Below are 25,645 nucleotides of genomic sequence, written 5' to 3' on the forward strand. Positions count from 1 at the left end.
GAGTAACTCTGATTCTTTTTTTTTTTTTTTTTAATTTTTTTTTTTTTTCAACGTTTATTTATTTTTGGGACAGAGAGAGACAGAGCATGAACGGGGGAGGGGCAGAGAGAGAGGGAGACACAGAATCGGAAACAGGCTCCAGGCTCTGAGCCATCAGCCCAGAGCCCGACGCGGGGCTCGAACTCACGGACCGCGAGATCGTGACCTGGCTGAAGTCGGACGCTTAACCGACTGCGCCACCCAGGCGCCCCACTCTGATTCTTTTTAAAGGCAATTTCCACTGGACACAGGAGCTTTTTTTTTTTTTTTTTTTTTAATTTATGTCCAAGTTAGTTAGCATATAGTGTAATGATTTCAGGAGTAGAATCCAGTGATTCATCCCCTACATGTAACACTCAGTGCTCATCCCAAGTGTCTTTCTTAATGCTCCTTACCCATTTAGCCCAGCCCCCCGGCACAATCCCTTCAGCAACCCTCTGTTTTCTGTATTTAAGAGTCTCTTATGTTTTGTCCCCCTCCTGTTTCTATATTATTTTTGCTTCTCTTCCCTTATGTTCATCTGTTTTGTGCCTTAAATGTCACATATGAGTGAAGTCATATGATTTTTGTCTTTCTCTGACTAATTTCACTTAGCATAATACCCTCTAGTTCCATCCACGTTGTTGCAAATAGAAAGATTTCATTGTTTTTGATTGCCGAGTAATACTCCACTGTATATATGGGGCGCCTGGATGGCTCAGTCGGTTAAATGTTTGACTCTTGATTTCAGCTCAGGTCATGATCTCATGGTATGTGGGTTCGAGGCCTGCATTGGGTTCTACGCTGACAGCGTGGAGCCTGCTTAGGATGCTCTCTCTCTCTTTCTCTCTTTGTCTCTCTCTTTCCCCCTCTTCCTCTCTCTCCCCCCTTCTCTCTCTGTCCCTCCCCTGCTTGTGTTCTCTCTAAACAATAAATACATAAACTTAAGAAAAATACTCCATTGTATATATATACCACATCTTCTTTACCCATTCATCAGTGGATGGACATTTGGGTTTTTTCCATACTTTGACTATTGTTGATAATGTTGCTATAAACATTGGGGTGCTTTGAAACAGCACACCTGTATCCCTTGGATAAATACCTAGCAATGCAAATTGCTGGGACGTAGGTAGTTCTATTTTTAATTTTTTGAGGTACTTCCATACTGTTTTCCAGAGTGGCTGCACCCGTTTGCATTCCCACCAGCAATGCAACAGAGATCCTCTTTCTCCGCATCCTCGCCAACATCTGTTGTTGCCTGAGTTGTTAACGTTAGCCATGCTGACAGGTGTGAGGTGGTATCTCATTGTGGTTTTGATGTGTATTTCCCTGATGATGAGTGATGTTGAACATTTTTCCTGTGTCGGTTGGCCATCTGGATGTCTTCTTTTGAAAAGTGTCTATTCATGTCTTTTGCCCATTTCTTCACTGCATTACTTGTTTCTTTGGGTGTTGAGTTTGATAAGTTCTTTATAGATTTTGGATCTAAGCCTTTATGCAAATATCTTCTCCCATTCTGTCAGTTGCCTTTTAGTTTTGCTGATTGTTTCCCTCCCTGTGCAGAAGTTTTTTTAAAAGAAATTTTTTTTAACATTTATTTATTTTTGAGACAGAGATAGAGCATGAACGGGGGAGGGTCAGAGAGAGAGGGAGACAACAGAATCTGAAACAGGCTCCAGGCTTTGAGCAGTCAGCACAGAGCCCGACGCGGGGCTCAAACTCACGGACCGTGAGATCATGACCTGAGCCGAAGTCGGACGCTCAACCGACTGAGCCACCCAGGCGCCCCAGAAGTTTTTATCTTGATGAGGTCCCAGTAGTTCATTTTTGCTTTCGTTTCCCTTGCCTCCAGAGACCTGTGGAGTAAGAAGTTGCAGCCGAAGTCGAAGAGGTGTTTGCCTGCTTTCTCCTCAAGGATTTTGATGGCTTCCTGTCTTACATTTAGATCTTTCCTCCATTTTGAGCTTCTTTTTGTGTATGGTGTAAGAAAGTGGTCCAGGTTCATTTTTTTGCATGTTGCTGTCCAGTTTTCTCAACATCGTTTGCTGAAGAGACTGTCTTTATTCCATTGGATATTCTTTTCTGCTTTGTCAATGATTAGTTGGCTATACGTTGTGGGTCCAGTTCTGGACCACGATTCAGTTCCATTGATCTAAGTGTCTGTTTCTGTCCTAGTACCATTGGACACAGGAGATTTGCTTAATGTGTATACGCCAACCTCTGGATATGCCCAAGATTTTTTCCCCCTAATGTTTGAGAATGCATTTTCTTACAATTTGCCATCTTCAGGGGAAAACAGGCGGGGGGGTTGGGGGTGGGGAGTGTCCCAAAAGGAAATCTTAAATTAATTGAGGTTTTATATTCTCTGAGTCTGTGGTAATGGCAGCAAGACTTGGGGACAGATGGAGGACGGAAAGATGAAGGGGTGGGAAATTTGGTAGCATGGCGTTTAGTGTTTAGTGGAAAGATGTTTGGTGTCAGTGAACACAGGTTTGGAGCCCAGCTCTGCTATGCCGGCCGTGTGACCTTGGGCAAGTCACGGAAAGTCTCTGAATCCTAGTGTAATTATCTCTGAACTGGAGAAAACAATACTTACCTCACAGGCTTCCTCGGAGTGTCAGATGAGGCAGCAGATTTGGAAACGCATTAGAGCACCTTACAAATGGGAGTTGTTAACTCTTACTGTTCTGTCATTAAGCCAGACTCACAAAGGCTGTGTTAAAGTGGAATTGTTTGTGGGACGGTTGGTGTTGTGGTTCTTTCGGGAAACTCTTTTCCTGCTCTGTGTGGGTCCCCCTGAGTGCTCAGTTTTGTTGTGAAGCCAGGCTTGACCAGCAGCAGAGGTAAGAGAAAAGAATGAAGGGTGAGGGAGGCAGGAATGGATGAGTGATCACAGGTTCCTTGCCTGCCTTTTTTATTCTCTTCTATTTTAATCTCTCTCTTTAACCCTGGCTGTGCTGGATTGTTCTATGCTCTGGAAGCTGGATTGGGAGGGGGTACATGAAGGGGCTTATATCTTGGGGTCTCACCCTTTCTGAGGGATGAGTCTATCTGGAATCTGGAAAGGAGTGTTGGCAGGCCTTTCTTTGACCCTTTTGCTCTTTTCCGGGTCTTTGTTTTCTCATCTGTAAAATGGAGCCGCAGCTTCCACCTTAACACTTTGCAGGTCTGAAACCAGAAGCATAAAGCAATCAGTGCTCTTAACAGCTGGCCCAGGTTAGCTGGCTGAGGATATTGATCTGCCTTTCCATAGGTTATTGGCTTTGATTGGGAGAATATCTCTAAAGACGGGGCGGGAAGGTCAGTGGTTCAGGAGAGCACACACCTCCCTTCTTGGCTGCCTCCGAGGAGCCCTGCTCTTTTGTGTTTATCCGGGCGCCAGCACGAGCAAATGCACACAGTGAATACCCACACTGTGTTTTATTTAAGTAGAGGCTTTGCTCTTTCCTTGAAACGTGAGCGGCCTCTTCCCCTTCTTCCCTCTAGGGCCTGGGGTGCTCCGATCCCTTTCCCCTGGCGGCCTCTGGCCGACACAGCCTATCCCAGGTTGCCGGAGTAAAATGGGCCAGAAAGGAAGCTGTAGTCACTGCAAGCAGAGCGGCCTGTCCCCGCTGGGCAGGAAACCTACAGTGATGAATGGGGCCGGATGAAGTCATCCTGCTCCTCCAATCAGGCTGCTCCGAGAGAGCCAGGGGCCTCTGCAGATCCAGCCGGGCTGCCGGCTGCTCTCATGTACCTTTAGACAGAGGCTGTGAGTCTCTGGGAGTGGAGTGGGGGGGTGTGAACCGCCCGCTCCTGGCTCCTGTGTAGGCCTCAGTCAGTCTGAATGTTATTGCAAGGTGAGTGGCTTCACCCGGCAGATTCCTCTCCCTCTGCATTCTCGACCTTGCCGCGCAGGGCTCCGGCTTGAGCCTCCGGCACCTCCTTGCACAGCACCTCCTGCTTCCATCTGAGTGCCTGTACCTCCTTGAGGTTCTCACACCCGCCCCCACGGGCCCCCGGCCTCCTCCCTACCTGCTACCCCCAGCACTTGCTCAGCACCCGCCAGCTGGCCTCTGCCCACACGCTCCGCTCTTCCTGACCTGTGGGTACCAGTTGGCCGGGTGATGGGAGGGCAGGGCCTCCACCTCTGTGCGCTCTCCCCCAGCAGGGGGAGCCCTGGGAGACCCACACTTGCCTCCTGGGAAGAAGTACCAGGCGAGGGGAGACGCCCCCTGACTCAGCCTGATGTGAGCATCTGTGGGAACCCAGGCAGCCCCCCCCCCCGACAACCCCAACTTGCTGGGGACCCCGAGCCTCTTTCCTGTCTCCCCTCCCTTCCCCCACCCCCAGTAGAGGACATCCCAGGGGGCCAGAGAACCGAAATTGGTCTCTTATTTTCCCTGCCCTTCCAGAGGGGTGGTTTGTTCTTTCTGGGTGGACATTTGTGACTCTGCCTTTTTTCTCTGGATGGGGCCACTGCTCCTTAGGCCAAGCAGAGATCATGGAGCCGGCTGATATGGCGACAGCAAAGGTAGGATGGAAATGCTGCCGGCCGCACTGTGCGTAAGTGGCTTCGCTTGGCGAGTTCTGCCTTTGGTTCACTTTTCTCTCCCCTCCTGTCCCTCAGCTCACCACTCCTAAGTGTCCGGGGGCTGGGTCAGAGCGGAGGGAAATGACCCCCGAGCATGAAGCTCAGGAGAGGGGAGGGAGGGCTGGGTCTGACAGAGCGCACGCCTCACCTTTCCGTGCCCAGAAGTCTGAGCAGGTGGTGGGGGGGGGGGGTTGGTCTCTAGCTCTGTCTGGGCTGATCTGTGTCTTTCTCATTAGCTCTCCCTTCTTACTCCTTTATCCTTATCCCGTCTCTCTTTAGTCACCCCTTCCTTTATGGTCTCTCTTCCTCACGCCACAATGCTCTCTTCATCCATTTGTGCCTCCCTACCCTTCCTTCCCACCTTCTGTCTGCTTCCCTTTTCCCTCCGTCTGTTGTATAAGGAATGGGTGGGGTCGTTGTGGGCCGGACAGTCTTGAGAGCAGAGACTGCCTCTCATCCTGCAGCAGACGATGGCCTTGGGATTGGCGGGGAGTTGGTCTCTGAGTGGCAGGTGCTGCTGCTGTCCCCTCCCACCGCTCATCTGATGCCCCAATGGAAGTGTGGGTCTGGGCCCCTCCAGAGAATGTGCCCGGGTACTCTCGCCCAGACCCTGCAGGCTCACTAGAGGGCGTTCCTGAGATGAGTTTCTAATCCCTCCTGAATCCTGCTTGCAGTTTGGAATTTGCATTGCCTGTGCATTTTCCCAGACGAGGAAGGAACTTGAGCCATTGGGAGTGGATGGGGGAACCTAAGGAGGCCAAGTCTGCAAGCCCCAACCCCAATACCTTTATGCAGGGAGAGACCTAGTGTCCTTCTAGAATATCTCAGCCCTTGGACAGGCTTGCGGGGGGGGGTTCGTTTTTGGCTAGATGGCAGGGTCTCCTTTGTTTCAGAGATGAAAGATTGAACAGCATTCAGACTTTTGGAACAGGTTGGGTACCCCGTGTATATACGGAAGAGAGAAGGAGGTTGGAGGCCCAAGCAGCAAGGGTGCTGTGGGCAGTAATGTGTTCTGGTGGTGAGGACATGTCCCCGCGAATCACAGATCTGAGCTGCTGGTGCCTTTCTCCTACTCCTGCATGCGGTGTGATCTGCTCCGAGTTACTTCCCCTCTCTGGGCTTTCGTTTTCTAGTCTGCAAAATTACACACAGCTGTTGTTTTAACCAGCTTAGATTTGTCAAATACTTTGTTTTCTTTGAAGAAAGGAGCTGGGGAGCACACAACTAAATGAGAAGAGGCCTCCCTGGACTGCCTCCCTCCCCTGTCCCCGCTTCCCCTCTCTTTCCCCTCCTTCCGCAAACATCCTGGTACCCACATTAAGCACGGTTGGTGCAAGATGCCCTCCGCCCTTCGCATCAGAGGCACAGAGGCAGCCAGGGGGAGCAGCCCTGTGTTTGGATCCAAAACCCGGTTTGCTCCAAGCAGTTTGTTTTGTGGTTGTAATGCTACTGTTGGTGATGTCAGGTGTCATCTGTCACTAGGCTTCCCTCTCACGAACCTCCCGGTCAACTAGCTCATGAAGTTGTAAGTGGTTGGGGATCAACCAGTTGGCCCTCAAGGGTGGGTGGTGGCCTGTGCTGGGGGGAAAGGTGTGGTTTGCAGGGATTGGAGAGTTATTCTGCGGTTAATTAGGAGGGTATGTTTATGTTTGCAGCTGCATATGGAGGTAGAAACAGAGGCAGGTCCATTTTTCTTAGTGTCTTACCATCCGCTAGTCAAGATTGCAGATTGTCCACGCAGGGGGACAATCAGGTCTTGGGAGCCGGACCACTCCTGAGGCTGGCGTCTTCTTTCAGGACCTCAAAGAATGAACCTGATTGGCCCTGGAGACAGATGCCTTTAACCCCAGAGCTGTGATTCTCTTTCTTTAACCTTCTCTACCCCAGACCCTTTGGAGGGAGTTTAGTTCAGGTATTTCCAGCCTGGGCCCACAGACCGCTGAGGTCCTTAGGAGAGGGTCCATGAGCTCTATCGTTTGTAGGCAGAATTTTATATTTCTCTGCATTTTTCTGGGAAGAGTACCTGTGGCTCTCCGTAGGTCCCCAGAAGGATTATAAGTCACAAATGTTTAAGAAACTTAACCTGATGAAGATGCTCCTGCAAAGAGCCTGTTTGCATTTTGCAGCCTAGGTACAAAGAGAGCCTATATATTGTGGCAGATGTACCGAATCTCTGATACTATCTAAATGCAGCAGAGCTGTTGAGTAAAAATTCACGTTGTGACTCATTGGTACGTCATTTATATATGACTCGGATGTTGTTTCCTTAATATATCATTTTACCTGTGTGTATTGCTAAATACATGTAAATGCATCTGTCTTACCCTGTCCCCTTCAGTTCTCAGGTACTGTTCCCAGGATTTCCCTTAGCCCCAACTATACTGGGTTCAGTTATTCCAGAATGAAAGCGCTTTTGGTTTGGAAGTGTGATCACTCTGGACGACAGCACTGCCTATTTAGACCATGTTCAGTTCCTGGAGGAAGGCTGTTGGAGGCATGATTTCATCTCTTGGAGTCTGGAGTTTGAGGCTCTGTTATTGCATTGCCATGGTACTTTTTTTTTTTTTTTTAAGGTTGTAATTTCAGCACGGGGCCGTCTGATGTCTTGACGTGACTGTGTTAAGATATGTAGATAGTAAATTGCACCCTGAGAGTTCTTGTTTCAACCGTGAGAAAAGAGGTTGGTAGGCATTCGTCAATCCGTTCGTTCAAGGAATGTTTATTAAATGCCAGTTATTTGCCAGCAAAGATTTCACTATGGAGGTTGTAATTGGATCGCACATGATCACGGGGAACAGTTTGTTCACGGGTTCTTGGGGGAGACAGATGAGTAAACATTATGAAACATTATGACGGTACAAGGTAACAGGGGTTGTAACAGAAGTTCAAGTCAGCAGGGAAGCGCAAAAGAACTATTTGATGTTGGCCTAGGCAGGCAGGAGGGCTTTCTAAAGGAAGCGACATTTGATCTGAGACCTGAAGTGTCAGCGGGAGCTTAGCAGGTGGACAAGAGAAGAGAGGTGGTATTATAAACTGGAGTTGGACATATCTGCCTTCATACGCTGGTGCTGCCACTTTCTGGCTCTGCGAACTTGAGCGGGTTATCTTGGCCTGTCCTTGTCCCCCGAGTCCTTATTTGTAAACGAGGGTGATACCCATCAACCCTGCAGGATTGTCGTGAGGATTAGATGAGATAATGCCTGGCTCACCATAGCTGCTCGCTGAACGGTAGCTAGGCAAGAGGAGACAGCGTGCACAGGGCAAAGCCCAGGTCACTGCAAACAGTCTGGCATGATCAGGGCTTAGGAGCACGTGGACCCCAGGCGGCAGATGATGGAACTAGACATAGGGATTGACATCCCATGACAACCTTGCACATTATTGAGATTATGTAGATACTGGGAACAATCGAAATATCTTAGGATAGCATCAGATTTGCTTTTGAAAAAGTACTCTCTGGGGTGCCTGGGTGGCTCAGTCAGCTAAGCGTCCTACTCTTGAATTCGGCTCAGGTCATGGTCTCACGGTTTGTGAAGTTCGAGCCCTGCGTTGGGCTGTGTGCTGACAGCACAGAGCCTGCTTTGGATTCTCCCCCGCCCCCATCCCTACCCCGCTTTGTTGTGCGTGTGTGTGCTCTCTCTCTCTCTCTCAAAATAAATAAACTTAAAAAAAAAAGTACTCTCTGGCTACAAGGCAGACAGATAATTGATCATTTCCTCATTTTGTGCCATCTCAGATTCTTTGTTTTGTTTTACATGTCTGTCTTCCCCAACTAGACTGTAAACTTTTTTTTTTTAAGGGCAGGGCTAGTGTGATTTTGCTTTTTAAGCCACAACCCGCCCCCCCCCAAGCCTATTATATTACCAAGTAATATAATAGGGGCTCAATAAATAATTTGGTAAACGAACAAATAGGAGAGGAGGGGTAGGCATAACGCCATACCTAACGATGAGAATTTAAAGGCACGTATAAAACTGAAAGCAAGATACAAACTCAGAGTTGTTCAGGGAGCTAGAACGGACAGGCCTTTGTATCTAGTTCAGTGGGAGGTGGAAGAGGAGTATAGGGTGAATTCCAGGTGTCTGACTGGGCGACTTTGTAGTTGGTGCAGTTCACTGAAGCAGGCGCAGGAGGTCAGAGGGAGCAGCAGGTTTAGAGGGGCAGTGAGAAGTTGCCTTTATTCAGGCTGGCTTTGAGGTGCCCTTGGGACATCTAGGTGACGGTGTTCGGAACAGTTGGAAATTGGTGTCCGAGGTCAGGGGAGTGGCAGTAGTTGTTCTCGTATACTTGGGAGGCACAGGCGTATCTCCAAGGCTTTGTTAGAGCATTCAAGAGTAGATCGGGTCATCATAAGAAAAATGTCTTACGATGTCGTGGGGATGGATGTTGACGAAGCTTACTGTGATCATTTCACCGTGTGTACAGATAATAAACCGTTATGTTCTACACCTGAAACTAATAGGATGTGACATGCCAATTAATATGTCACTAAGCCCCCCTGGATTAGGAACCTCTGGGATGCAGGTGACCACAGGGCTGCAGGGTACAGGCTGCAGCCCTGCAGGGCTCCCCGACCACAGGGCTCCCTGAAGACAGGGAGTTGACTGAAGAAGGCTTTCAGATCCCCCTTCCCAGCAGTTAGGAGCCATAGCCTCTCCTTAGAGTGGAATGTGAGGTCCCAGATCTCAGCAGCCCTTCCTCGGGGAGGGGAGTGGGGGACACGGGGGGTCTGAGCTTGTGCGTCTGGTAGAGGAGTTGAAAAAAGTTGGTGGACCGACACAGAATCGCCACATGTCTTACCTATGGAAGGTAACAACTAAAATAGAAAACGTCCACCACCACTGTTTAAAGAATATTTTAATACAATTTATTTTTTTTTTAATGTTTATTTATTTTGAGAGAGAGAGCAAGAGAGAGAGGGAGAACACAAGCAGGGGAGGGGCAGAGAGAGAGAGAAAGAGAGGGAGATACAGAATCCCAAGAAGGCTCCAGGCTCCCAGCTGTCAGCCCAGAGCCCAATGCGGGGCTTGATCTCATGAACTGTGAGATCATGACCTGAGCTGAAATCAAGAGTCAGACGCTTCACCTGCTGAGTCACCAGGTGCCCCTTAATACAAATTTCAACGGACATGTTATCAAAAACTAAAAATTCAGTGTATTTAGCTTTTTCAAAACTTAACCATGTTGCCCTTGTTTTTGTCAGTTGTCCACAGATCATCTAAATACTTCACAGTGCCCTTGAACCATCAGATGTAGCTGGTGGCAGAGTATGGAAGGACACGGGTGCATTTACCGAGTAGTCCTAAGACACATGGAACCTGAGCTCTCTGGAGGTTTACTCATGATTATGCCATCTCACGTCAGTTGTGACGTTTAGAGAATATAGTAGGTAGAGGGGCCTGAACCATCTTCCACATTGTTTTCCCCCCAGCCTTAAGGCCCTGATGAGAAAACGTCCTAATGGTAGGAAATGCAATTTCAGATTCCAGCCCGTTAGATGCAGTCTGCTCTGTCCAAATAAACCTGTATTTATTGGCAGCGATGATGGCAATATGTTCCGAAGGCACTATTTCTGGACACCTGTCATGCAAATAGGAAGTTCTTGTCTCCATAAAGGATGATCACAAATATTGGATCCTTTTTCTGGCTGACTCTTTTGTGTTAAGACCAGACTAATCAAGAAATAATTATCGCAGACAGACTTAACATAGGTTGGCTGAGAATACTCATCATTACTTATTAATTGAAAAGGTGGCATAACGATTACAAACCTGTGTTCATTCTGGTGAACAGAAATACTGTGTCCTGATTACCTGTGCCTCTCTTACAGGACTTTCTACTTTAAACTTTATGTTAGAATTACTTAATATAACTACTTAATGCCCGTGTATTATCTTCCTTATGAGATTATAAGCTTCCGGAGATCAAGGAGGATATTTGGGTTATTATTGAAATAACGTCATGATTTGTCTGGGTCCTGAACATAGTAGGCACTCAGTAAGTATGGTTGTTGTTGAGTAAATAAATGGCTGACTGATGTGACAGAAATACCACATATAGAAATAGAAACATAAAAACATCCCCGACAAAACAGAAAAAAAATCAGAAACTTTTGTGTACACGAAGGAGAAAAAGTAGATAAGGAAGCACAGAAATGGACCCTGTAGTCCCTACAGGAGGTACTGGTCGTCTGTGGATACCGGTTAGGAACAGTCATGATGATGGTTCAAATGTGCTGGGCACACGATATGACGTCATGTGTTGTGTCATTGACACCCAACAGCCGTGTGGGTTGTTGCCATTATCACCTTTGTGTGCTGATGGAGCTGAGGCTTCGAGAAATGAAGTAACTTGCTCAAGGTCACATAGCTGTTACGTGTGGATTCGAACTCCCGTCCAATTCCGGAATCGCTGCGCAGAAGAAACCGCAGCACACGCCTCCGGGGCTGGTGTCCGGCCCGTGTCCGTCAAGAATGTGGTTTTCCTAGGCTCGTCACATCACGGAGTGGTTTCTCTGCCAGCAGTCTTGCGTCCTTGGCCAGGAGTCTTTCCCTGTTGAAATGAGTTCATCAGTTTGTTAACAGTCCTTCTCAAGCGTAACTTAGATGAGAAAGGAGAAGTCTCCATTCGGTGGGAGGAGAGCGGGAGCAGCTGGCCGTGGGCGTCTGGGCGCTCCCTCCCCGCGAGAACCTGAGTTTATAAGCTCCCTTCTGGGTCCCTGATGCCATCAGTCACCCTGAATTTTCTCCTGAGGATAAACCAGGAGGATCAGGGTGGGTAATTAGAAATCTGCCTTGTTTCTTCCATCTGGCAGGAGCGATGTTTTCTTTTGTTATGCATGTAATTAGAATGAGGGAAGTCAGGCGAGGTCCCCTCTCCTGGTGGGTGGGGGGTTTTGGAAGGTGTGTGCCTCTTTCCTGACAGGGGGGGCTTTACCACCTGGGGGCCACCCTTCTGTCTAGCAGCAGAGAGCCTTGTGATCGAGAACACGCTAATGAAGAAGACATCCCAAGAAGCCAGCACTGAGGCAGGCGGGCAGGTGTTCAGGAAGCTGGGAGAGGATTCTGGAGAGGAGGGGGATAGAGATGTAGGCCAGAGCGAGGGGGTCCTCTCTGGGATTTCCGTCGCCAGCCCTTGCGGGCACGAGGAAGTCCGGCAGTCACTATGGAGGAGGGATGTCCAGAGTTGCCGGGACAGAGGGAGAGACGTAGGTTAGCTGGGCTCTGCCAGTGAGGTGGAGAGGTGGCTGAGGAGAGGCGAGGGGGTTTGTGCTGCTGGCACTGGGCTTCACTTCCCGATTTTACCAACCGCGGCACCCCCTCGTCTTGTGGCTCTAGGAGCAGCCACCAGCGGTAGGAAGAAAAGCAGACCTCGCCGGGCCTTAGTGTCTTCCTCCGTTAGATGTGGCTCAGTGACACCTCCCCGGGGCGTTGTGAGACTCACAGGACGTAATGTAGGGGGGCCCACTTTAGGCCCTAGAGTGGACAGGCTGCCTCTATCCTGTCTTCCTCCCTCTCCAGTCAGCTGTGCTGGTGAAGCAGCTGGGGGCGGGATGAAGCTGGCTGGAGTTTGGCTCTGCCCTTGCCCATCCTGTTGGAACATTCTGGATTAGCAGATTGTGAAGGAGGGGCAGAGAAGGATGGGGAGGAGGTGAGTCTGTCCATTTTCGATTTTGATTTTTTTTTATTTCGCTCCAGCCCCCCAAGTAAATCCCTGGGGTCATGGAGGCCCAAGGAAGCATGCCTGAAGTGAACCGAGCCCCCACTTGCTTTCCACACAAACCTCTCAACCTCTGCTGCTCTGTGGCCTGGGCCACCCCTCCCCTCCCCTCCTCTCCCCTCTCTACAGTGGACTGGTGGGGCTGGAGGGCAGGGGTGTGCACATGAGTCCCCCACACGGGAGGGGAGAGGAGGGGCGGGCTCGGGAAGCTCCCGGCTGGGAGCTGACACAGATGAACAGACCAGAAGGCAAGGCCAATGCCTGCAGCCCACACTGTCACCCCAGAGCCAGTGACTAATAGTGGCGGGGGGGGGGGGGGGGAGGAGGGGACAGGGAAGTGGTGGGGAGCACCTGATCGGGTGCCGCTCTGGCCATCTGCCGTCCCCCTCACACAGGCTCTATTGACTGCAGTTTGGGATTTGGAAGAGGATTCTGGCTGGAGGACGAGGAGGCTTGTTGAAATGCAGTGTTTAGGACGCCACTCCTCCCCCGCTGCTCCTCTCACCAGCTTCCTGACCTCCAAAATGCTCCTTAAATATAACACTCTCAGCGCCTGCCGACTCCCCTGCCTGAGCTTGGAGCTTTGATTCCCCAACGTGTGACTGCAGCACGGCTCTGCCCCAGTTTTGCCAGCTCCTGGAGGCATGCGGCACTGCCCTGGTCCTGCGGCTCTCTTCTCCTCGGGAGGCGAGCGCAGAACCCAGAGACTCCGGATAGAAGGGGAGCCTCGGGGATCCTGTCCACTGTCTGTTTTCTGCCCCAGATGGGCTCCCGGTGACTCCCCAAGGTCATGAGGAGGCGTGAGCTTCTGGTGGTGGAAAGAGCCACTGAGGGGTGGGAGTCAGGGCAACTGAGTCCTGTGGTGGGTTGGGGGACTCCACGTTTCCCTTGGCCGAGGCCTTGGGGGTCTGCAGAGTGGTAATGCTCCGAAGGAAAGACCTTCTGCCAGTCCAGTGCCTGCTTACAGATGAGGCGAGGAGCATCAGTCCTGTTCTTGTTGCCTTGGGAAAGGAACAGTACCCACGTGGTGAGACCTTAAGGCTTGACTTGGAGACCAGGAGAAAGTCAAAGCAGCTAAAATCAAAGTGTTTTTTTTCTTTTTTTCTAACCTGCATTTCAAACCCAGTAAAGTTTGGAAGAAACCGTTGTAGCAAGAGGTTTGGAGGGACACAGCTCAACCTTCTGTTAATCAGACCTTAGAAACACAACAGACGTTGGAATGAATATCCATGAGCCTGGGAAGGCTAGGTTTTTGAACTTAGATTTTGAAAATTCATGTTGAAAATGCAACACGAATCGTTGTCCCAGTCAGCCATTCCCCGCCACCGCCCTCCTCTCTCCTCCATTCTGTTCACAGAGATTGGAAGGAGAAGATTGGTGTCAGGTGTGTCCAGTTATGTTGTTTATCTTTAAATTGTTTTTTGCTAAATATTGAACAGAGACAAAGATGATTTACAAAAAAGTACATAAAAAGCGTACGGAAAGAAGGAACAACAGTGTATTTCTTACCTGTCCTGCTGACTCCATGTTCTTGCCCACTGACCACCTTTCAGAATGTTGAGTTTGTCACTTCCTTGATTTTCCATTTTATGGATACACACTGTCTAGCTATACAGATAGAGAATGTCTGGATACTCGTGAGTACTGATGAGGTTGAGTACCTTTTTATACATGAATGTGAAGCATCTATTTTGTTACGTGTTTGTCCTGTGGCTGTATACGCATGCAATCATACGTCATGCTTTCTTCGTTTTGACTTGCTCTCCATGTTCAACATTGTTTCCAAGATTCATGCGCTTGGTTGCCGGTGACAGTAATTTATAAATTTTCTGAATGTTATAGACTGTTCACACTTTAAGAAAATCCTAGTTGTGTATCCTTTCTGCTGTCGGTAGACATTTGTTTCCAGGTTTGGGGGTTTGTTTCCGCAAACCATGTTACCACACAGAGTGAGTGCTGTGTGAAGTTTCTCTCTCAAACATTTCCTAACGGGAGCTTCTTCATTTGGTAGAATGGAACCATTAGGTGTTAGGGGATGCATTTCTCGAACTCTACCATAAATACCAAATGGTTTGCTTACGTAGTTGAACCACTATATACATGTCCATGGGTTTTGTCTTTTTTTTTAATTTTTTTTTAACGTTTTATTTATTTTTGAGACAGAGAGAATGAACGGGGGAGGAGCAGAGAGAGAGGGAGACACAGAATTGGAAGCAGGCTCCAGGCTCTGAGCCATCAGCCCAGAGCCCGACGCGGGGCTCGAACTCACGGACTGCGAGATCGTGACCTGAGCTGAAGTCAGATGCTTAACCGACTGAGCCACCCAGGCGCCCCCTTTTTTTTGGTTAATGTTTATTTTTGAGAGAGACAGAGCATGAATAGGGGAGAGGCAGAGAGAGAGAAGGAGACAGAATTTCAAGCAGGCTCCAGGTTCTGTCCAGGTTCTGTCTGTCAGCACGGAGCCCGATGTGGGGGTTGAGCTCACAAACTGTGAGATCATGACTCGAGCCGAAGTTGGACGCTCAACCTACTGAGCCACCCAGGCCCCCCTCCACCGGTTCCTTTCCAACCTTTACATTATTAGACTTTTTAACTTTTGGCAATCAGATAGGTACAAAGTTAGCATCTCATTGGCATTTTAAGCTTGCATTTTCCTGAGTGCTAATGAGGTTGAGCACCTTTTTATATGTGTATTGATTGATCACTTCCTCTTCTGAGAGTGCTTATTCAAATCCCTTGTCTTTTTATCTGTTTTTCTTTTTCCTATTGATTTGTAGATATTTTTATTTATATTTATAAATTCTGTGAACTAAAATTCCTTTTTCAGCTACATTTGTTGCAATTATCTTCTCCCAGGAAAGCCTGGTCTTTTCTCCCTCTTTATAATCAGTTTGAGGATCAGATGTTCTTCGTTTTACTGTGGTGGAGTTCATCCGCCTTCTGCTTTCTGGACATTGTGTGTGTGTGTGTGTGTGTGTGTGTGTGTGTGTGTGTGTGTGTGAATTGTTTAGGAAGTCCTCAGGCAGCCGCCTGTGTGAGGATCAGTTGGTAATTATGATTTATCAGGGGAGATTGTTTGGTCTCTGCCAAGGTTGAAGACAGGCCTGTCTTTGAGTTCCTCAGCAGCATGTGGGAGTTTCTTGGAGGCTCACGTGTAGGGTTAGGGGAGGCCAGCAGGGCCTCCTACTTTATGAGGTGATCTCCTCTTTTCTCCTCCCATTAGTGGGCCTGTGCACTGTCTCTGCTCACTGTGTTCTGTGAGGTCCAGAAAATCAAGGCCGTTTTACGGGTGCCACAAGTGCCTTCTCTAGAAAACATATCTATAAGGCTTTCTTTAATTTTGAGTTTCTGCCCTCACTGAATTTATGGTTTCTAAATTTGTCTTATTGTTTCGATAGCTCATCAAGTATTTTTTAAAAAATTTCCTCTCTATTTTTCTTTCTAAATGTTTTCTTTCATCCAGCATTTTTAGTTGTTTTTAGCAGGAAGGTCCATTAGGATAGCTAGTCTGCCATATTGCCGGAAATGGAACTCTTCCTTCTTTTCCATAAAAGTTCTTACCCTTCCTGAAATACAGATCTCAAGGAGCAGCCAGATTGCAGTTCAGGCAGAAGCAGGAGCATCGAAAGCACCTGCCTGACCGTTAACCTGTGTACTCACCCCCACAGTAATCTAGAATGATGTCAGTGCTGACACCTTACCGGTCAGGAAACTTGGCGAACCTACAGAACTGTCTGCCCTCTAGGAGAAGATCAAAGAGGGAAGATACATTAAATGATGAACACCTCTTCATTTTGCTTGGTCTTATTCTTTAAATATATTTCAAGGAAAGCTGGCAATCCCATGGCTCTTTAAAGCCCTATTTGGGTCATATTTGGAGATTTTCTTGTGGACCACAAAAATGGAGCCAGGTTGCTGAGCTCTGTGAAGAGCCCAGGTTACAGAAACAGGAAAGAGCCAAGGGGAATTTGAGGCAGTTCATGGTCTCGCAACCAACTAGATTCTCCTTTTCATGTTCTTTCCATCACATTCATATACTGATCTATCAGCAATAGTAAAAGAAAGAAGCAGCTAACTTGATTTAGCATCTTTTTTTTTTTTTTTTTTTTTAACCTGTTGCCTGGATTCTTTTTGCCCTGGGAGCGTGTGGGCCCTTATTAGCCTGTCTCACAGATTTTCTTTCTTTCTTTCTTTCTTTCTTTCTTTCTTTCTTTCTTTCTTTCTTTCCTTTTTTTTTTTTTTTTTTTTTTTTTTTAATAAGCATACATCCTGATTAAGAGACTGGATTTTGGGTTTGAACATGCCCAAGTTCAAGTCTCAGGCTTGCAGCTTGTTGGTTATTTAGCATTAGGCAAATCCAGATGCTACAGTCTTAATTTTCAATAACATCATCTGAAAAATACTGATAGTCACTACTTCATAATACGGATGTGAGTGTTAAGTGAGATAATACACGTAAAATGCTTATTAGCACGATGCCTGACATAAATAAGCTCCCCCAAAATTCTTATTAGTAGTTGCAAGGGAGTTTTTTTTATTTGACGGTTTCTAAAATTTTTATTGAAAAATATAGAATTTTCACTATTTAGTAATGTGTGTCTAATGTAATACTTGGAAAGCTTTGATTCAGATTTCATGTGTTATCTGTGATCAGGGGGGATAGGATGAGAGTATTCTCATCTACCTAGAGTATTCTAGGTGCCATTTGCCTAGAGGCTGGCATCATTGGTCCCTGGAGGCCCTTGGAGTGAATTACCTAGGTTGTAAAGGAGAACTTATGCAGCCCTACAATACCTAAGTTGAAAGAATGGCCTGGATACATAACTAAAGATGTATTCTGAGGTCTTGAGAGCGTTTCAGTGTTGTCTGGCTTGGGTCTGTGGACGGAGGAGAATTCCATAGGCCAGGGCTGCTTTGAGAGTACATCTCTAAAAGCTCAGGATCCCTTAAAGGGTGTTTTTGCTGGACCATCTGGACCCTGGAGAGAGACTGCAGTGTTTTAGTTAGGTTCGAATAAGGCCACTTCAATTAAACACTTGCTAATAGTATCTAGTGTATATAAGCCATCCTAAGTCAGTGAGATGATGGACTCACACACTGTCCCTGCCCACTTAGAGTTTACCATCTAAAAAGGCAGGTAATAAGTAATTACAGCGAGCGAGTGTTACCAGTGGGGATCTTGTGCTCTGGTTTTTCTTAAGACTGTCTATCACTTTGGGGGTCAAGTATAGATGATGTGCACACAACCCAAATGGGTGTCTGTAGATTGCTCTGAGGCAAGTTTCAGGGTAAAGGCTTAGTATGGTTCAGTTGGAGGTTGCTATTTCATAATTAATCTCCTCTTTGTTTGTTCTCACCCATCCGCATTACTGACCCAGATAGTCCGCAATCTAGGGGAGGCCAAAAAAAAAAAAAAAAAAAAAATCACATAGCCACGGAAGTTGCTGGGGCTGGAACACAGTGGGCCCAGGTTGGAGGATTTTAAGAGCGAATTGTATGTTCTAGTTGGAGTTGAAAATCTCAGTGCTTCCTCTCTTTGATGCCGTGTCTGGTCTGAATCATCTTAGAGCCGGGTATTGGTGATAAAATGTTGTTGAGATCCCACACCAGGCCCTCGTGGCCACCTTAAAAGGATTCCAGGCCCCAGGTGGCTGGGGGCGCTGCTGGACCACCGTAAGTTGCTGCCTCACCATGCGCCCCAAAAGTGGTGGCCCTGGGGCTGGGCACTTTCCCCAGAAGGGGAAGAGAACTGAGTGTTCCGTGTGCCTTGAACTGCTTGGGATCTCATTGCTGCGCGGGCCCCGCCTTGCTGGGGAAAGGGTGAGGATTCTATTTAAGGTGGTCTTGAGCAGCTCGCCTTTGGGCCTCTAGGCACTAACCGCGGGAGGAGGGGCGGGGGACGCTTTCAGGTCTGCTCCGCTCGGGATTCCGGACGTTTGCAGAGGGCCTGGGGTCAGCTCTCCCCTCCCCGCCCCCCCCCCCCCCCCCCCCCCCCCCCGCCCCGGGGTGTGGCATTTTAACACCTTGGATGGATGCTCGTGGAAGTGCCTGGCTCGCGCTCTTCCTGCCCCCTCTCCTCTTCCTCCTTGGGCATCACCTTGCTTGCCCACCCTCTCCCTGACTTTCTGTCCCATCCCGGGACAAAACATGTGCTGTGTCTTTAAATGGGCGGAAGTGGCTGGCAGTGCTTTGCTTGGGTACTGCATTGATGAGGAGATTATATGGAGCTGCGGGAGCCGCCGCCTGGGGGAAGAGAGGTGCAGGTTCTGCTCGGTTCTTGCTCTCCTGCTGGGCTCTCCTTGGGTCCTTTCCCCCCCAAGGCTGCTCTGAGCCGGCAGGAGGCGAGGGTGGGCGGGTGGCCGGCCGGCCTGCCTGTTGACAGCCACTCCAGGCTTGTTTTGCAGCCTTGCCGTTGCCTGTCCCCATCAGAAGCTGGCAGTGGCAGCAAAGGCTCCGGCAGGCAGCTCCAGCCCCGGGGCTGGATTTGCAGAGGCTGCCCTTGGCCTCCGAGCCCAGCCTGCTGCGGTTCTTCTGGCTGGTGCTGGCTCTCTCTCTCTCTCTCTCTCTCTCTCTGTCTTCTTTCTCTCTCTGTGTTCAAGTCACATTACATGGGCTTCTGTTCTTTGGGGACTTCGTCATCTTTTCCAATATGTCCTGGGACCTCCGGAGCTGTCACGGGGATGCTAAGGACACGGTCAGTGGATTACCGTGCCTGTACTAATGAAAGGATTCAAGCTATCCTGGTAAGTAGAGGAGAGGGGTACGGCCCCTTCCTCTTCGTCATCGTTCTTCAACCCCATGTCCCTCCTCAGCACCTGAGCATCCTCAAGAGGTCTCCTTCACACAGGCCTGTCCCCCCCCCCCCCCCCCCCCCCCCCCGGCCATGGTTCTCAAGGAGTCAAGACGGGGGCCGCACACCCTACAAAGTTGGGTCCCTCTCCCTGGCTCATCCTAGCTTCTACCCCGCTGCAGTTATTTTCTGCCAGCATCTTCCCTGGGGGAGGGGGTTGGTGGAAGTTGGGTGCAGCTGGAAAGAGTCTCCAACTTTGAGGGACCTGATGGGTGGTGCATGCTGAGGGAACTTGGTAAAGAAGGGTCCCTTGGGTCACGCCCGGCCGGTGGTGGGGGCAGTGGCACTCTACCCAGCCTGACAGCCAGCCCCAGGGGCTTTGCTCGCCCTGCTCCATAGGGCACCCTCATCCCAGCGGGCAGGCTCTGATCTCTTCGAGGCTTCTCTCCGAGAAGTCGGGAGGACCAGGCCCCGACCTCTGGCACGCCTGGCGTCCAAAGGAGAGTGGGGTGGCCCCTCTGCCGTGCCTACCACGCACACACCTTGGGGCTTTGGAGGCACCTCTTGCAGAGCCTGATGTTGGGATATTAGAGCCTCCTCTTGCTTGGGATGCGAGCTAGCTGTCTGGTAGCCGCAGAAGCAGTCAGAATATTTTTACCTTCCATTTTAAAAATAAAACCCTCACCTCTCCCTTTCCTCCTCGGAATCGGGTGGGTGGGTGGGTGAATTGGCTTTTTTATCTGGTTGAGAAACTGGAGATTTCGCCTGGGAAACTTTGTCACGGCAGGGATCTGGCCCTCCCCACGGGGTAGTGTGTGCAGCTTACCGGGGACCAGCTCTCTGGGCTGGGGATGGTGCCTTTCTCCTTGACAGCGGAGGGTGGGAGGAGGAGAGTTTGGGAAAGCTTCCCGCGGGGATGCGCCCTGCCTTCCTTGCGGCTCCCAGCCGTCCACCCGCAGTCCATGGTGGGACCATGGGAACTGATCTCTGTGGTTGGGAGGGTGATTTCCAGAATCGGGGTAGGTACTGAGCAGTTTAATACATGTCGTCCTATCCTGGCTCTAGCTCACATCTGGCCTTCCAGAACCTCCTACTCTAGGTTAAAGTCTAACAGGATTAATCTAGTCCAGCCCTCCTCTAGGCAAGAGGGCTCTTTAGTGGGTCTTCAAAAGGTACTTTGCGGAAAGGAAAGGGAGGAGCTTAGTTCTTGGGAGCTTAACTCTTAAAAACTGAGGTCGTGAATAGTCAGTGACCCGCGCCCCCAGCCTGTAGTCTCTTCTCGAGATTTGGTATCACTCCCTCCTATCTGTAGCTCTTGGGCTGAAGGCCCCCCACCCCCCACCCCCACCCCCCTGAGGTTGAGAAAAGGACGTAGAGGTGCTGCAATGCCATTCCTGCTTTCTTGGGGCCAGGTTCCTTGTTCTTCAGGATTGGAAAGGCATTAGCAGAATCTGTTGTCACTGGGAATGCCAGGCCCAGTCAGCACCCAGAGCCGCCCCTTGGTCCCTCAGCAGAGCCAAGCTGGGCCTGTAACTTGGCTGAGGCCTCCAAGGAAGACCCAGGTCTTGCTGGGAGAGTGGGGGTGCCGGGCTCATCTTCGGAAATCACTCCGTGTCCTTCCATGCCCCTGCTGTCAGCAGCCACGGTTGGGACTGAAGGGGTGCCTGGCTGTCTCTCAGGATGAGACATCACTTTAACACAGAAATGCTTCTCTGCTCAGCCCCTATTGGTCCCTCAGGGACATGCAGAGACATGTGCCTTTAAAAATCTGCCTTGAGTATCTCTTGATGCATTTCAACAGGAGATCATTGTTATGCTGGGAACTGTAATTGGGGTAACCTTGTCTTTTTCAGCCAAATACCGTATTACAAGGATGGGGAAGTTTTGTCGTTTCTGTCTGCCTGGCTAGTGTTAGATCCTATGATTCCCTCTTTCTTTCATTAGGTGCAGATCTGTTGGTCCATTTTGGTCGAGGGGCCAATGTTGTAGTTGTGTTGTGAATGTGTGGGCTTGAAATGCGGCTCCCTTTGGTGGTATCCCCTGTCTGAGTTCTCTGTCCACGGGGAGACTTGGTAGGAACAAGGTGCCCAAATACATTGGCTACCCTGTGCTGGGTAACGTTATCTGCGTACGGAGGAAGATGGAATTAATTGACCTCCTGGTGTTTGAGTCACTTCTAGAAACATTTCTGGAATCCTACTATGTGTTAGTGATATTAAAAAATGATGATAATGCTGATTAAAAAAAGAATAAAAATGGCAACTAACATTTATTGAGTGCTTACGGGGGTGTCAAGGACCATATTAAGCACTTCACATATGTGAAGTCCTATAGTGCCAAAGGCAGTGTGGTTAAGATCCTCATTTTACAGAGCGAGGAAACTGAGTCACAGAGAGGGTGTACAGATAGGAATCAGGCTTTGGACTTGTGGGTAATTTTCCCTAGTGATTCACCTGTTCTTGGTTGCTTTTCTATAGATCATTTTCCTCTGCATGCAGCACTACCATATATTGGCGCTTTTTTTCCCCTGCTTTGTGGTCTCCTTGCCTTATATTTATTTTTTTAGTTAGACTTTTAAAAGTGTAAGGAAGTGAGGTGCCTGGGTGGCTCAGTCGGTTAAGCTCCCGACTTTGGCTGAGGTCATGATCTCGTGGTTCATGAGTTTGACCCCACATTGGACTCTGCTATCAGCACAGAGCCTGCTTCGGATCCTCTGTCTCCCTCTCTCTGCCCCTCCCTCACCGGTGCGCTCTTTGAAAAATAAATATTAAAAAAACAAGTTTCTTAAAAAAAAAAAAAAGTATAAGGAAATGTGTTATCTTAATTGATCCTTATTATAGCCCCACGAAGCAGCTGACATCTCCATTTGAGAACCAGGGAAACTGAGGTACAGAGTAGTAAAGAGTTTTGCCTAAATTCATGCAACTGGTTAGTGAAAAAGGTAGGGTGCACTCCTGTTACTGGACTATTATTTCAGTTTTGCGAGCAATTGTATCTGCATTAGACCTACTCTCCCAGAGGGCAGAGTCAGGGTCTGTACATCCATTATTCATTCTTCCCTTCATTCTACAAATGTTGGCCAAGTAATTATTATTTTCACCGTCCTGTGCTTAGGCATTGTGAGGGCTAAAAAAATGTAAGGGCCTTGCCTCTGACTTCTAGGGACTGGTAGCTTCACAGATAGAATAAATTTCAGCCACCCTGTACGCATACACACACCCACACAAACACACACTTTCCCTCTCTCTCTCCAAAACAAGTCAGTAAATGCTAAAGAACAGATACATGCAATAGACAACAAGCACTGTAGACAGTGAGAGGAGGCTGGGATTCATTTCAGCTGGGGTGACCCGGAAGCTTCCCAGAGTAATTGGCATTTGAGTGGGGGGTTCGAAGGCTGGCCAATGTTAGGTAAGTAGAGGCTGTGCTTTGTACAGCACTAATACTGCCCCTCATGGTGTTAGGAGGTTATCATAGGGGATGCTTTTGGATGATGCTGATGAAGGCACGTGGCCGTGATTGACAGCGGCTGGATTGTGAGGGGGAAGTCCTGCTTTTTCAGCCTCCCCTGACAGGGTCTCTAGACTCTCTCCAAAGATGATTCTGTGATTCTGCCTTCAGGTAACTTGGTGCATGAGGTTAAGGGCAATGGTGGAGGAGACGGCACGTGCAAACACATGGGGCCGTGCCAAAGCAGAGTTGGGAGCACAGACAATTTGGAAGCCGTGTAATGTTTTTAAAGAAGCATTCACCAGTCCTGAGCTTCTACAGAGTTTCTATTTATTTATGTATGTATGTATGTATGTATGTATGTATGTGTGTGTGTGTGAAATATGTAAAGATATTCCTAAATCCTGTAGGATCCCAACACCAAGAAGCTCTCCAGTGTGGTGGAGTGCCCCATGTACAGATTGTTTTGGCCCCCAGAGGACTTGGCAGACTGCAGTGACATCTGTCTTCATTCGCTGTCCTTGTGTTCCCGGTCCTCACATCTGTTGGGGTTGATGGGTGCGGTCTTCACAGAGCCTGGAGGCTCTGCCAGACCTTCAGGAAAGCCCATGTGCTGCAAGAATGTGGTTCTGGGAAAATAGAGGAACGAGAGTACAGTTCTCGACACGTTGCAGGGGAAGCATTTCTGTGGCCAGGCCGTGGTCCGCCCATAGAGAAGTTTTGAGCTCCTGTTTGTGTTTGAGCAGGTGAGTGAGCTTTCACCCCGTTTCTTGAGGAATGTGAGCGCTGTGTGAGAGACCCTGCTCACTTAGGGCCTCCCCAGGTAGCGGGGACCGAACTTCATTTTCGATTTCCTCCGTGTTTCATGGAGATTTGTGATCATCCGTATTTCATTAGATACCAAAGATCAGCCGTCCAGTATGCTTTTTTTCCTTCGGACCTGCAAACAAGTGTTTGCAAGTGTTTTTCCTTCGGACCTGCAAACACTGTTCCTTCTTCAGCCCTGCTGTAGACGCGTGAAAGGAGAAACGGGTGACGGTGCCTGGGAGGATTTAACTTAGACATAAAGAAAAAGTTTGGAATTTCTTTCTCTGGGGAGGGTCCAGACCAGGTTATACTTTTCTCATTCGAGGTTCTTTCTGTGAGAAATTTTCTCTCGAGGAGGAGGAAGGCCTGCGTGTGACCTCCTTCAGAGCCAGGCTTCCCAAGGCATTCAGATGCTTACCGGGAGGTGAGCTGCAGTGAAGGTTGGGGTCGCTCAGTAGCTTGAGATTCTGGAGAGCCGACTGGACTCTGAAGAATCCAAACCTTGTAACCACCTCCTCGCCTGCTGTGTGGCCTTGGTAGGTGACTTCTGTTTGCCTTGGGTGGTAGTTGTTTTGAAAGCAGGGTTAAATGACAGTGCTGGGCGGATTAGTCTGTCTGTCAGCTTCCTTTTCACTCCTGGTTTAGAAAAAGGCCACAGTTCTTACAGAGCAATCGCTCATAATGTGGACTCTGGTGTGCTTCCCTAGCCAGCAGGAAACACTAAAAAAAAAACCCCTTCATTTGAAAATATTAAATGCTCATTTACAAACATCCCCCAGCAGGCACACCCTCTAGCTAACAGTGCAAGATTTACTTTATTATTTGGTGGGAGGGAATCGGGGATTTCCCCATGGTCTGTCACATCCAGGGCACGGAGTGCCGGTCACCTAAGCATTTAAATCCCATGAGTGATCAGGACAGCTGTGATCTGACTCTACAGATTTTTTTTTTTTTTTTTTCAAAGGGTAGGCTGTTCCCACCTCTTACCCAGGTTTCTACGTTGGGAACTGCACCTGGCTTGAAATGAGTGGCAGGCTGCATGATTTATTGTTTTTCTTGCCACCATTATCATCAGTCTAAGGAGAAAGAAATGTACTGTATTAGAATGGGAGATGGTTGGCAGGGATGGTGTCAAAGCAAATCAGATTGGAGGGACAGCAGTCCCCCCTTATCCGTGGTTTTGCTTTGTGAGGTGTTAGCTACCATGGCCAGCTGTGGTCTGGAAGCAGGTGACCCTCCTGTCGTGTCCTCAGAGGGTCAGTAGGAGCCCAACACAGTGCCATGACACCCCCCTGTTCCCCTCACATCTTCCTCTTACGTAGGCATTTTATCATCTCACGTCATCACAACAAGGGTGAGTATAGAAGAATAGGGCATTTTGTGTGTGTATGAGAGAGACCGCATTCACAGAACTTTTATTACAGTATATTACAATCGTTCTATTATTATTTGTTGTTAATCTCTTACTGTGCCTAATTTGTAAATTAAACTTAATCACAGGTGTGTACCTGTAGGAAAAAGGGTCGTCTGTTTAGGGTTCGGTACCGCCTGTGGTTTCAGGGGTCCGCTGGGGGTTTTTGAGTGGATCCCCCCCGCAGATAGGGGGCACTTGGGCTTCTTTGTTCTGGTTAGAGACCCTTTCTCCTGGCCATTCGGAGACTTTTTGTCATTGAATTTCATTTTTGGAAGAGATGGTTTGGGGCTTCTCGTGATAGAACGCTTCTGATCCCTTGTCCAGAAGGCCGGACGTTTGTTTCCTAAATGAGCTAAGGTGAAAGACTGGGTAAAGTAGATATTGCTAGATGTCGTTATGTGTCCTTACCCTTAACGCCGTTCTTTGGTTCCTATTTGCACAAAGATGTTGAGTTAAACTGGGTAGGCTAGGTTCTGCTCTGACAGCAACCACTGTCCTCCCCCGCCCCCTCCAAACTCAGTAGCTTGACTCATCATAAGCTAACTCTTGAGCACTGCAAGCCCCTCTGAGGCTCTGGAAAAGACCCCAGGGAGGCTGTCCTCTGTGAGGCATACGGTGGCTCGGTGATCTAGGCCGTAGAGTCTCCTGGCGCCCCCTCCGCAGTCACTGCAGAGGTCAGGGGGCAGGAGAGCCTGGCTCTTCGGTGCTTCTCCTCGGAAGCGAGCACGCCGCCCTTGCCCTTCAGCATGGTCCATGGTCATCACGTGGCCTGACCGCAGGAAGGCCGGGAAACAGTAGGCTTCTGAAGGGCAGGAGGGGAGGAGAACCAGGAGTCTTGCTGGGCACCAGTCATGGCCACATAGCTGCTTTT

General features: G+C 48.9%; 1 protein-coding gene across 16 annotated transcripts in view; it reads left to right on the forward strand.

Annotated features, from left to right (window-relative positions):
* GRAMD1B (GRAM domain containing 1B) overlaps positions 1–25,645 on the forward strand; it is a 246,383-nt gene that overhangs the window by 130,062 nt on the left and 90,676 nt on the right. The window contains exons 1-2 of one of the 16 annotated variants that reach the window (XM_045483242.1): positions 3,804–3,860; positions 4,491–4,534. The exons of 12 other annotated variants lie outside the window; for them this stretch is intronic. Coding sequence is in view for 1 of the 4 variants with exons in the window: in XM_045483239.1 (XP_045339195.1) it covers positions 19,034–19,056 (23 nt within the window). In the remaining 3 variants the exon portion in view is untranslated. 3 more of the 16 variants (XM_045483238.1, XM_045483245.1, XM_045483239.1) reach the window with 3 other exon arrangements.

The sequence above is a fragment of the Leopardus geoffroyi genome, chromosome D1, assembly GCF_018350155.1.
Source record: "Leopardus geoffroyi isolate Oge1 chromosome D1, O.geoffroyi_Oge1_pat1.0, whole genome shotgun sequence".
Taxonomy (NCBI): domain Eukaryota; kingdom Metazoa; phylum Chordata; class Mammalia; order Carnivora; family Felidae; genus Leopardus; species Leopardus geoffroyi.